This window comes from Balaenoptera borealis (genome assembly GCF_965194805.1).
Source record: "Balaenoptera borealis genome assembly, chromosome: 5".
NCBI classification, from domain to species: domain Eukaryota; kingdom Metazoa; phylum Chordata; class Mammalia; order Artiodactyla; family Balaenopteridae; genus Balaenoptera; species Balaenoptera borealis.
Window position 1 is genome coordinate 73,431,045 of NC_138862.1, and position 13,265 is coordinate 73,444,309.

The following is a 13,265-nucleotide window of genomic DNA, read 5'->3' on the forward strand; positions in this document are numbered from 1 at the left end:
TTAAGAAGTTGTATTGTGAAGAAAAGAGAGCAGGTAGTAGCTAGAGGGGAGTATGAGTTGTAGGAAGGTTTTATTTAAGGTATTATTTTATTTATTAAATTTGCACAAATTTAAAAGCAAATGGGAATGGGAGAAGTTGAAAAGCAGAAAGAGAAGTGGTGAAATCTGAGGTGGTAGGAGTGTAGGAGATTCAAAACATAGGTAGAGGATTGGGGATACCTGGTTAAGTATAGGAGCCTGTTAACCTCATGATGTCCAACGCTAATAGAAACACGGGACACATGCTACTGTGCTCCAAACTCTCTCTTCCTGATTCAGTACCCAGCATCTAGGAGACAATACTGCCAGCCTTCGCACCTCCCCAACTCATACGTCCTCCAGTACTCCACCATGTTGAAAGATATCTTTTTCTTTATACCTCTGCCCCAACAGAGAGAGGGGAATTTTCTCCGTTTCTGCTGCAATTGCAGTGGGGTGGGATGCAGCAGAGAAATTTACTACCAAGTTGACAATTTTACTACCATCACTGGCATTGTAGTACTGGTGTGGAAAGTACATGCATGCAAGTTTAGAAATATCAATTTGAATCTTGGGGGCTGCCTTCTGCTGCATTTCAATCTGAATGTATGAAAAACATTAACATGCCTTTCACTTAAAGGCTATAAAACAAGGATATAATGGTTATTCCACTCATTCAGTATAAGAAACTATTGAGGACAAACATTTTCCTAGCACAGCATTACCCATTAAATCAATGCAGCATGTCACTAAGGTAAGTATGCATTAGATCTTAAAGTGGAATAGTGTAGTTGCCATCTAAGTAAAATATTTTATAATAGTGATAGTTCTATTTCAGTATGTTTTCTTTTGGTTCTTTATTATTATTCAGTGATATTAAGATTCTGTGGTCAGAATTTGTCTCCTGTAGAAAAAAAACACCATTTGTGATAGTGAATAAAGGATCACACAGTCTTTTAAGAAGGCCTTTTTCAGTTTTGTTTTTAAAGGATATCAATGAGAACATTTCGACATTTAATACTTTGTCTTTCTCCGTAGTCTGTTGATATTTACATTTTTATTTATTCATTTATCACACATTAGTCAGTTTGAGGTGAATGGGTGTTCAAAGATGAAATGATGTACATCACAGTTTAGAAGAGTAGACCCACATAATGGGGTATTTTATAACCCAATTTTTGTTATTCCAGCAAAGAGGAGTTCAAGAAGCCAGTGCTTTTGTCATAATACTGGAAGTCAGATATTTCTCTTCTGATGGAAAGGATCAAGAAAGAAATGGGATTTTATGATTTCATAAGTTTTTAAATTTTTTTTAAAAAGAAGGACTTTAAAAATTGGTGATTTTATACCCTAATCTAATGAATGGTTTCTATTCTATTCTATTCTATTCTGTTCTGTTCTATTCTATTCTATTCTATCCTATTCTGTCCTCTCCTACTCTATTCTATTCTATTCCCTCCCTCCCTCCTTTCTTGCTTTCTCTTTTATCTGTTGAATTATTTTTTCTACCTTTTAGATTTTATTGTAATATTAGGAAGCCAACTTGAAAACATCATGCATCTTGAGTGATTGTAAGTGTCTGTTACGTTGAACTTGTGAGGCTGGCACACACTAGCTTAGCTGCTGCTTTTTGCTGTTTGGGAAGAAAAATCACCAGTATTTCTTCTTTCTGTCTTTGATAGTGACTACCAGAATTGCTGAGTGCATCAGCAGACAACTTAATCTAGAGTCATTCTCCTTAATTCAAGGAGTGAACATGTTATCACTGTTGTGCCTTAGACAGGGCCACCTGTCACAATTGCTTGGAACCATGATTGCTCTTAGAAACGTTTTCCCTAGAGGAGTTAAAGACCTTCTCAAAGAGGATATGATACCAGAAAAAAAAGAACTTCCACTTTAAAGTTGTAGCCAAAATGCCTTTTTAGGTAAACCTCAATTGACTGACTGATTTGGAATATGATTTTTGAAAAATAATCATGTCTTTCTTTCTTTAACTTTTAAGTCTCTATAATTTACTCCTTTTCTCCTTTTATAGTTGGATCGACTGGTTGTAGATGCAGCAAAGGAGAAAAGAGAAATGGAGCAAAAACATTCCACCATTCAACAAAAGGTACTTGAGGGGAGAAGTTAAAGGAGATTAATTCCCATTTTACACAATTTCTTGATCATTGGTTTCAGCAGGATATCATTGTGTTGGAAAAAATCCTTTGAGTTGCTTTAATAATTAAATTGTATAGGTAAATTCCTCCTTTTTTTGTAAAAAAATAAAATATTTTTCTGATGTTCAGGTTTGTATTTTATTATTCTTTTATATCAAAATATTTGAAAGCCATGCTCTTGAACCAGTTTATAAAAACATCAGTCTCTTAGGGCCTTAACTGCTTTAAAAGTGGCCCTTAGAGTTTAAAACACTACTTATAGTTTCAGTTAGGGTATCGCCAACCACCTGTAAAGATGTGTGTGTGTATGTGGGGGGGGGGTTGGATGGGGTGTGGGTGGAGGTGGTCAGGGGTTGGAGAACGCTGTAGGATCAATGTGTGTGTTTGGTACTAGGAATTTCCAGCTGCAGTCACTCTAAGGCAGCACTTACCCTCTCAGGTGATGCTGAAATTTCACTTGCATTTCTTATTAATTTGCCTAAGCCTAGCTAAACTAATGTTTGAAAAATATATATTTAAAAATGAAGATTTAAATGTGAAACTAGTTTTTGTTTCTGTGTGCTAAAAGCTTTGAATATGATATACCTGGAACTCAGTCTAATTATATTTTATCTTATATAGTCATTGACATTTTTGTGTGTGTAGTAATCTGAAAATAAAAGGAGACAACTGGAGGTTGAAAGTATGTAAAAAGTATGAAAAAAGATATGTTCTGTACTTACCTGGCAGGAGAGATACCATGATCACAGAGGTGGTTTTCCCAGGGTGAGGCTTATACATCCCACTCCTACAATTTCCCCAAAAGTGGGAAACTTGACTGCACAAATTTTGGTAGTGGGGGACTGCGATCACACTTTCCCCTAAAAAGACAAAAAAAAAAAAAAAAAAGATACCTTCTAGCATTGCTTTAAGAAATCTATTCTCTTGGTATTATCTCTTGGTATTTGACTGCTCAACCCCTGAGCAGTCGAATCAACTCTTGCTATGGTTTATTTAGAATTTAAAATACCAGTAAACTAGATCTGATATAGAAGATGTCAGAGGAAAAAAATGAAAGTGAAATCAGTAATAAAAGTAAGGAAAATTTTATTGGTGATGGGTTGTTAATACTCAAAGAGAAACGTTATTGAAAAAGCGGAAGATTTTCTACCAGACCATGTTTAATTCATTACTTCTAGTTATAGTCAGGTAACACTACCTCCATGTTTTATTTTGTTTAAAGTTAGAATCACTTTTGGTTGGATAACTTGTTTTAATGACGTTACTGTGGAAAGATTTTTAAGAATTGGGACCAATCATTTTTAATTAAAATGAGAGGTCATGAAATTTAGAAACATGTGACTATTTGTTTAAACTGAATTATTTAATGAATATTATGCATCTTTTTTTTTAATAGATCTTTATTGGAGTATAATTGCTTCACAGTACTGTGTTAGTTTCTGTTGCACTATGCATCTTTTAATATCTTTCCCTATTGTATAAACAGCTCAATGTTGTACCAAATGTCCAAGAGTAGTAGATTATTAAATCTGATAAATTTATTTGATTTTAAATAATTGTCAGTTATTGTTTTCCTTAAAGGGAATAATGCTGTTTTTGTTCATTATGAATACTTACCTTTTTTTTTTTTGCCGTTAAATGCTGACACAAGGCTGCATTACAGGTAAAAAAAAAAAAAAAAAAAAGGAAAAGAACAAGATCCAGTCAAACTAAAAATTAAGGAAAAGTATGTCTAATGTAATTATTTAGATTTTTTCAAGAATTGAAATTGATCAGTTGAAGAAACGATGCTATGAATATTCATGTACATGCCTTTTGGATATATGCACACATTTCTGATGGATTTATACCTAGGAATAAAACTGGGTCAGAGGGTGTGTATATATGTTCAGTGTTAGTAGATAATGCTAAATTATTTTTCAAAATGTTATACCACTCCTGGTAAGCAGCACTGTGTGAGAGTTCCCATTGCTGCTTGCCACCTCGTTGTATTGTGAAAGTTTTAAATTTTTGGCTATTTTAGTGGTAGATATTGACATCTTGTTGTGGTTTTAATTTATGCTTTAGTCACTAATGACCTTCTCCTAAGTCTGTTGGTCACTTGGCTAGCCTCCTTGTTAAATGTCTGTTAGTCTTTCTCCCATTTTTCCATCAGGTTGCCTAGCTAACTGTTGACCATATCTTCAAATATTCTAGGTATTAGCCCCCCTTTGGGGTATATACGTTTTAAATTTTCACATAGTTTTTAAAATGTCTTTTCTGTGTGGTACTTTTTGTGTCCTTCCCAACCGAGGAGCACAACGGTATATCTCCTAAGTGTTTATAGATTTGCCTAATCTTCTAAATGTTTATAGATTTGTCTTTTATCAATATATCTAGATCTTTAATCAATCCGTAATTGGTTTTTTGTATATAGTATGAGGTAGAGATCCAGTTTCCTTTTATTTTCACATTGGTAGCTAAATGATCTAGATTCAGTTATTAAAAAGTTTGTTTCTCCATACTACTCAGTGTTGTGTACTCTGTTATACATCACATTTCCATACATGTGAGGTCTATTTCGGACTCTGTTCTGTTTTGTTGGTCTTTTTGTCTTAATTATGCCAATACTATGCTATCTTAATTATTTTAGCTTTATAGCATATCTTGATATCTGACAAAGCAAAGCCTCCTACCTTCTCTTCTTCAAAAGTCAATTGCCGAAGTTCTGTATTTCCATATAAATTTCAGGAGTGGCTTTTTAGGTTACATAAAAATAGCTTTTGGGATTTTGATTGGGATTGCATTGGATCTGTGAATCAATTTGGGGAAGAATTGATATCTTTATTTTAAATGTCTTCTAGTCCATGAGCTTGAAATATTTCTCCATTTATTTAAGTTTTCTTTAATGTCCTTCATAAAGTTTGATAATTTTCTTGTACATCTTTTGTTAAATTGTATTGCAAATGTTATTGTAAATTTTATCTTGTAAAAATTTCTTTTCTCACTGTTTACTTTTGTTATATATTAGAATAAAATTTGATTTTTATGTATTGATTTTGTAACCAGTAGTCTTTTTAAGCTCTCTTTAATACTGATTTCTCTCTGGATTCTTTTGGATGTTATGTGTACAAAGTCACATCATCTGCAAATAATTGTTTCCTTTACTTTTTGTTTATCTTGCTGGCTAGGACTTTTAAAATAAGCTTAAATCAAAGAGATAATAGTGGTCCTTCTTGTCTTTCTTGCAGTTTCAAAAGAGAAAACTTCTCTTAGAGTCCCCTCATTGGCCAGCCTTGGTCTTGCCTTCTCTTCCTTGGGCCCCACACCAGAGCTTCAAGTTCTCCTGATGAGACAAACGCCCTTAAGGGGATACTTGGCTTCCTTGCTCTGCTAACCCCTGTGGCTTCCAATTTTCACTTATTCTTTTGCCTTTGAGTATTCCTTCCTAATTTGTCAGCTCATCAGTGTATTTAAATTCTAATATTATATATTTTATTCAACATTATTGGTTGCTTTCATTATAAAATCATATCTATCGCATTTTAAGTACTATAAAATATTAATTGATGTTAATAGGAATTATACTGAAGACTTAATTTATCTCAAGAAAAATAGTTGAAATTAGAAAAAAATACTTATAATGTATTGCACTTTGAAAGAAGTCTTTTTTATGTTTTAAGTGGCTTCAGGATTATTAAAAAAAGATGCCGATGTTACAAATGAAATTTTTAGAATGTTGCCAAACTCAATTATATCTGTTCCTGACTTAATTCTGTCTACATAATTAAATAAATTATAGCTTCAAGTAAATTTTAAATGAAGGAATTAAAATTTCCCTGATTTTTTCCCCCAAAGTAAAAGCAGGAAAAAATGTAGCAATTTATTTACAGGTTATTTCATTTGATTATTTTGGATTATTATGTCTTTATGATTAAATTTTGAGAGATGTCAGCAGTGTTTGTTTTTAATTCTGAAGTTAGTCTGTTTCCTCTTTCCATAGTCATAGACTCTTAGATTTGGAAAGCCCTTAGGTGATTCTCACTCCGTTTCCCTTCCAGTGCAGGACCCCCGCATCCCAGCGTTCTGGCAGGTGGTCATCCAGCCTCTACCAAAATCTTTCTCAAGACAGAAAGTCTACTACTCTCTAATAGGATAGCATTCTAATTTTGATTATTGGCCCAGAAATAATTTTGAAAGTTTCAAGACTAATTTTTAGAGTTTTCAATTTGGGGATCACAGCAATCTTGCAGTTTTGTTGAAATTACTTTGGAAATTCACCAGGAAATATTTTAAATATGGGAATTCTGATTTCAAAACTTCATGAATCCTTGGAGGAAAATTGAAAGTTTGAATTGCATTCAAGTGAAAACTAGAATGATTAGAATGATAGAAAATGATGATGCGTGGTTCTATAGTCCTCATAAAAAAGTGAGCTCTGAATGCTCACTTCACACTGTGGTGCTTCTCCTTTGCAAAAATAAATTTTATTTTAATCCTTTTTCGGAACCCCCAAACAGTGGAGTTATTGTTTCTACCAGATTTTAAAAACTACCATAATAGTAATATATTTAGAAAATAGTGGTAGATTTAAATAATCCCAATTAAATACACCCATATTCCTTTAAAAAAAATTGTTAGCAGACACATCACCATAAAATATTGGGATTAAATGAAAACATTTAAAACATAACACCTATAGAATATCGAGTTGTTCCCTTTGTCTATTTGTATACATATTGTGCTTTTAATCACAGTGTATATACAATTTATTTACCCAAGCTGTATAACTTATAAAATTTATATTGTTTTTTCTCTTTTAATGTATATTTTCTATACTCATCTATGTTATTGCATAATAGTCTACTGGATTGAAATACATCAATGTGTTGAAGCATTCTTCTATTTTTGAACATTTAGGTCTACCCCGCTTTCTTATGAATATTGTTGATATAACTATCTTAATACAAAGCTTTTTACTGTTTGAGCTGTTTCTCTAGGATAGATTTGTTGTCTAGGGAAATCAGTAAAAATCATATGAACTTTTTAATGTGTTATTTTGTCTAGGATTTCTCCAGTGATGATTCTAAGCTAGAATATAATGTAGATGCTGCAAATGGCATTGTTATGGAAGGTTATCTGTTCAAACGAGCCAGCAATGCCTTCAAAACTTGGAACAGGTAATATATTTCAAATCTAGTCTTGCTCTTTCCATATTCTCAGTTTTCTGACTTTCCCTGTGGTTTGGCAACTCTTTCCTTCATAATTCTCTAAATTCACAGTCCCTAGTAACTTTCCTGAACCCAGTCCATTGAAGATAAGATGCCCTTCTAGGAAAGGGGCCTTAAGCAAGTGAAAAGTAACAGTAGTAATTCTAAATTTTAAAATTTAAGTGAAGTTTAAACCAGGAAGCAAGGATACTTTTTATACTGCTTGGTCTGTAGTGACTGATCATTACAGTGAATAAATTTTTAAATGTGAACTTCCTCCCATATTTGTTACCAAATAGATCTGATTGCAAATTATATTTTGAATATAATGGATGAATATGACAAGTGAGCTTTTTTTTTTTCCCTTTGGGTTCCTCCCCTATATGCTGTTTATGTACATTTTTACTTAATTTTGGCTTGTGAATCTTTAAGTGAGGTGATCCTGATCTTTGAATCTTTGCAATAACTTTAACCAGGAGTTTTAGGATATGGAATTGTTTTTATGTGTGAAGTGTGTATGGCAGCTGGTGCTCCTTTTTTCTAAACTTGATGCCTACCGAAAACTTAAAATTTTTTTTCTAAACTGATTTTTGTATATATTGATCCAGTAAATGTCTTTTGAATGAACGTGTAAAATATTTTATTATATTTTCTCATGTATTAATAAAGTGGAATAATTTCAGACATTAAAGCAAAAACAAAAAAAAGATTAGATTGTCTCAGGATCATTCTTCTGAATAGCAGTGATTAGTCTTTTATTCAAGGATGCCTCTCACAAAAAGAAAAAAGAGTAGTTAGAACAGTTTTGTAATAATTGAAAATAGTATTGGGTTCTGGTTAATTGATATACTATTATATTATTGGTTGAATGTGTATATTTTATTTGCTGCTTGAACAGATATGAATTCACTTAATGATAGATTGTTTTCTTTTTAAAAAAATGGACATTAGCAAAATAAATAGAATTTTCTTGGTAAGTTTAATTTAGTATACATTTGTTAATTTAACTGGAAACGATTATGCTTGGATATTCAATACATTGAAATGGATTCCTTGTGCACTAATTTTGAGTCCTTGGTGATGAGGTTATAGAAAAAACATTTATTGATATTTTCAAATGTCAGTGATACACTGAGTATTTCCATAGCATTCGATATTGTCAGATATTTGAATGGTACATGGTGTGTTGTATTAGAAATAATTTTTCTTTACTTGAGAGTGAATATAAACTGGAAAGAATAATGATTATATTTGATATTAAGTCTCTTTGAGTTATGTAGAACTTTAAAAATAATACATGAATATAGATGGATCAACTAGATGGCCTGGTTAAGAAATAATGTTTTAACTATTATAAAGTAAAAATGAAAAATTAAAATTCTGTATTAAGCCAATAATCTTTTAAGCCTTTCCTGGCAAATTTCCATAGCCAGAGTAGGAAATTAAAATCGTGTGGTTGTCAAATTTTTATAATAAAGATTTTTCAACTAGTATGGTTTCATGAGGTAATGTTAGAATTGAATTTTAACCTTCAGATTTCAAAACAACCTTCTTAAAGTTTAACACAGTGAAAATACAGTAAATCTATAGAAACTGTACCATTATGTTAAGAAGAAATGAAATGAACTTCCATGGACTACTGCAATCAGAAATGCTCTCAGACTTCAAAATGAAGCACAGTAAGTTTTAGTGGAAAATCACATTCCCATTTAGGACAACGGAAGAACATTAACTGACTTAAGCATGGACCTTTTGGTTTTTTATTATATGTTTCATGAATTTTATTAATTGACATAGACATTAAAACATAACTAAAATCAAGTAGGGAATAACTATTAAATTCTTAATTGTAGATATGTTACCTATCATTTGCCAAGTAAGGAAGATAGTAACTTTGGAAATGAGGCCATTTTTTAAAGGAGATGCCATTTCTGTGTGATAGGATGACAGTTATTGATTAGAATCATAGATTGTAGTTAACACCCTAATTTTTAGTAAAGAAATGGAAGTGCAGGGAGATGGTTGCTCATTCAGGGTCACACAGCTGGTTTGTGACAAAATTGAGGCTCAAAACCTGGCTTTTTAAAAAACTTGCTATGGGGCTTCCCTGGTGGTGCAGTGGTTGAGAATCTGCCTGCTAATGCAGGGGACATGGGTTCGAGCCCTGGTCTGGGACGATCCCACATGCCGCGGAGCAACTGGGCCCGTGAGCCACAACTGCTGAGCCTGCGTGTCTGGAGCCTGTGCTCCGCAACAAGAGAGGCCGCGATAGTGAGAGGCCCGCGCGCCGCGATGAAGAGTGGTCCCCGCTTGCCGCAACTAGAGAAAACCCTAGTACAGAAACGAAGACCCAACATAGCAATCAATCAATCAATCAATCAATCAATAAATCTTTAAAAAAAAGAAAAGAAAAGAAACCACCCTAAACTCAGTGTTTTAAAAAAAAAAAAAAAAAAAAAACTTGCTATGGCAGATAGTCAAGAGACGGCCAAGGTCAGAAGACAGTGGATCAACCCAGAATTAAGACTCCGTGCTTCCAGTGCAGGGGCGGGCAGGTTCCATCCCTGGTCGGGGAACTAAGATACCACATGCCACTAGGCCAAAAAAAATGAAACATAAAGGAAATGTCAAAAAAAGAAATAAATAAAAAACTTGCTATGGAAATTCCAAACAATCTGTATTTAAGACAAAATACAACTTAAATAACAACAACAAAAAAATAGCTTAAAAATATTTTTAAAAACCTTTCTAATCTGTTTGCATTATTAGGACTAAATTATGGATAGAAAATTAATTTCATTTTCATATGCCTTTAAAGAATATTTTGATGGCAATAGTAGTTAAAGGGAGACTTCTAAGGAATATAGCATATAAACATTATACAAATCTCTTTTCAAAAACAAAAACAAAAGTCAAAACCTTGCAACAAAAGTCTTAAGTGTTTTCTAGGTTATAGGTCAGTAACTATAAAAGGGAGAAGAAAGAAAGAGTTATCTATTAAATGTTATTTAGAATTCTCTTCTGCTTTTCAATTTTAAAAATTTGGAATGTATCTAAATTTTTTTATATGAGGTTAGCAAAAATCTAATCTTAGGAAGTACGTGCAAATAATTTCCCTTTACTTGTATATGACTTCCAGATTCTGCCCTACTTCTCTAGTTAGTTCTCTATCTAGCTTGATTTAATATATTCTACGAGCCTCTGAATAAAAGACTGTGTATTTGTGATATTTGTGCCTTAACTTTAAAAATCCAGGAATTCAACTGTTCAAATGTACAGATTATTTTTCTGCCCACTGTTTAAGTTTTTTTTTTTTTAATTGTTTGTGGATTAGTTTTAGGAAACATACTTTCTTGTAGTTGCCATAAGGTGCCAATCATATGATGACAAATTTGCCATTGTCTATAGTTTTATGGAGTAGAAGCATACAGTATTTTCAAAATGAACTTTTTAAAAAGATCTTCCTGAGGGAAATGTGAATTTGACTAGGAATTCCCAGGTAGTTTTAAAACCTGACCCTGTGTTTCATAAAATCTAAGTATATCTTAAAAGCATCATTCTATAATCTAAAATTTAACCAAAGAGATGGTATTTTGTGTGATATGATTGAAATAGCGTAAGGAGTGAAACGTTTTATGTCTTATGTGAATTGTCGAGCTTGTTTCTGGTTGGTTTCAGATTTCTGGTTTGTGTTGTCTCTTAAGATTTTTATATGTCTATAATATACATTTTTTGATGATGTGATATCTACAAAATAGTCTTTCCATACCAGGCCATCTTCTCAGTGTGGCAGCTTTACTTCAAGCTCAAGTCAGTGCTAGATGGATTACTAATACCTGTATATCTCTTTTGCTTTTAATGATAAATTTAGAAAAGATGAAGGAACAAGGAAAATAATTAAATATTAACATTATTTAGTAGTGAGGTGTTAAAACGAATAAAGAAGTTGAATAATTACATGCTGTGCTCAGTCTTTGTTGAACTAGAAAATATAGCTAAAAGCATAAAATGTATTATATAGTATTTTAATCTAGTACAGATACAGACAAGAAGTGTATAGATAGATTAAAGATAAACTCTACTTATGTGTGGCCTTAGAGTCTCCACTATCATTTGACGAAAAGAGGATGAGCAGATGGGAGGAACTTTTCCTTATGGAAAGTTCTCATTTGTTTCAGGTTTATATATATATATAACTGTAGTGATTATTTCATTTAAATTTTTAAGATGAGGAAAGGTACTATTTATATTTTATAGCCACGACCATAGAGGCAGAAAATAATAACAGAGTGTGCTAAGTCCTACCAGAACCTTCTATACCATAATACTTTGAAGAAAATTTTGAATATTTCTGAAATATTAGCATTTCAGATCCCTAAGAGTTGGAATTAACTGTATAAATGCATGTATGTATAATATGTGAGCAAAATGCAACAGATACTTTTGACTCTTTTGTTAGTTTATGAGCTTAAGCTGGTTCCTTTAATTCTTGCTTTATTTTCATATCATGCTAGTCTTTTGCTTATTTTGCACATTTGCGTTTTCATTCTTTTACCACCTTTCCCTTATGTTTTAATCCTGCCCCATTTTTTCACATGACAGGAAAAAGCCCGATCATATCAGGTACCAAATGGCTTCCTTCCCCTCACCCCTACCTTACTCCAGTTTCCTCTTTGGCACGAGAAAGCTCATAATTAACCTGCATTTCAGTTGGATTACTTGCAATGGATATAAAGTCTCATGTTTTAAATTGGGAAGAAAATGTAAACATCTTATTTGAGGAATGGAATTATACCTTTTCATTGCTTATCTCCTCAATTTGTTTTAATCTGGAAAAGAACATTTGATATGTATATAATTGTCCAAAGAAGATATAGATTGAGTAATACGAATACCTTTATATATATATATGTCTGTATTTTTTAAGGGAAATAAGCTAGTAAATGCTTTTTAAATTTTTTAAAGAGTAATTAGGAATTAACCCCTTTGGTAATCACCTTATTAATTATGTTTAAAGGAAACATTGTCAGTTCCTAGCTTTTGTTTGTTTTACCATTTTGGTCTTTTTCCTTGTGAAAAATTGAATTGAATTTTAGATAAAGGAACATATACATGTTCAAGCTTTTAATTTTGTTAAGTGTTCACCTTTTTGGCACCTATGTGCCAAATATGTGCATGAATCCATCATCTGTATAGTTTTAATGATAAAGCTTCTACAGATTTAGAAGTCTGACTTTTACCCATGTTCTTGATTTTGAGTTCCAGAACTAGTGCTCAAAAATTGTAAAAGGTACTTGATTTATTTTTTAATGTATTCCCTCCCCCCCCCAAATTTTGTCATCCTACAGCTGTCGTTGGTATTTAAAAATTAATAATATTTGTTTATGAATGTAATATTTTGGTCTAAAATCTTTATTATGTTGAGTTACCTCAGTTTGAGATAGATATAAAGTGGTGTCTTAGTTTTCTTAAAACCAAGAAATTTTCCTTTTTAAAAACTGTTTTATATTTTGGCTTTGTGGTCAGTTTGTGAATCTTGCAGAATATAGTGTAGTTGTCAGCACAATGCTTTCCAACATTTGTCTTTTTTATTATTTAATTATCTTTTAAAGAATCTTCAAATTGCAGGTAGCATGAACTTGGAATATTAAGTATTTTTCCATATTGCATAGACTATGAACTGTCTCATTTTTCCTTTTATTAAAATTGTTAATAATAACTAGGATTATCCTACAGGAGCAATTTAAAATTATATTTTATTTTACTTACCTGATTAAGGTCTTCATCAATGTAAATGAGTAAAGTTAGCTCTTTTTTCTTTTTTTAATGGCAGAGGAGGGGAGATAGTATCATAAGACATACTGATCTTAGTAATTAAAATATTTTTCTACCTAGGATA

At 32.1% G+C, this 13,265-nt stretch overlaps 1 protein-coding gene across 4 annotated transcripts in view; it reads left to right on the plus strand.

Moving 5' to 3' along the window:
• The window catches only part of ACAP2 (ArfGAP with coiled-coil, ankyrin repeat and PH domains 2), a 162,763-nt gene that overhangs the window by 117,353 nt on the left and 32,145 nt on the right, over positions 1-13,265 (plus strand). For 3 of the 4 annotated variants that reach the window (XM_082393183.1, XM_082393182.1, XM_082393180.1), the window contains 3 exons: positions 2,054-2,128; positions 7,224-7,336; positions 11,969-11,989. In XM_082393183.1, the coding sequence (XP_082249309.1) occupies positions 2,054-2,128; positions 7,224-7,336; positions 11,969-11,989 (209 nt within the window). The remainder of the gene's footprint in view (positions 1-2,053; positions 2,129-7,223; positions 7,337-11,968; positions 11,990-13,265) is intronic. The other variant, XM_082393181.1, reaches the window with a different exon arrangement.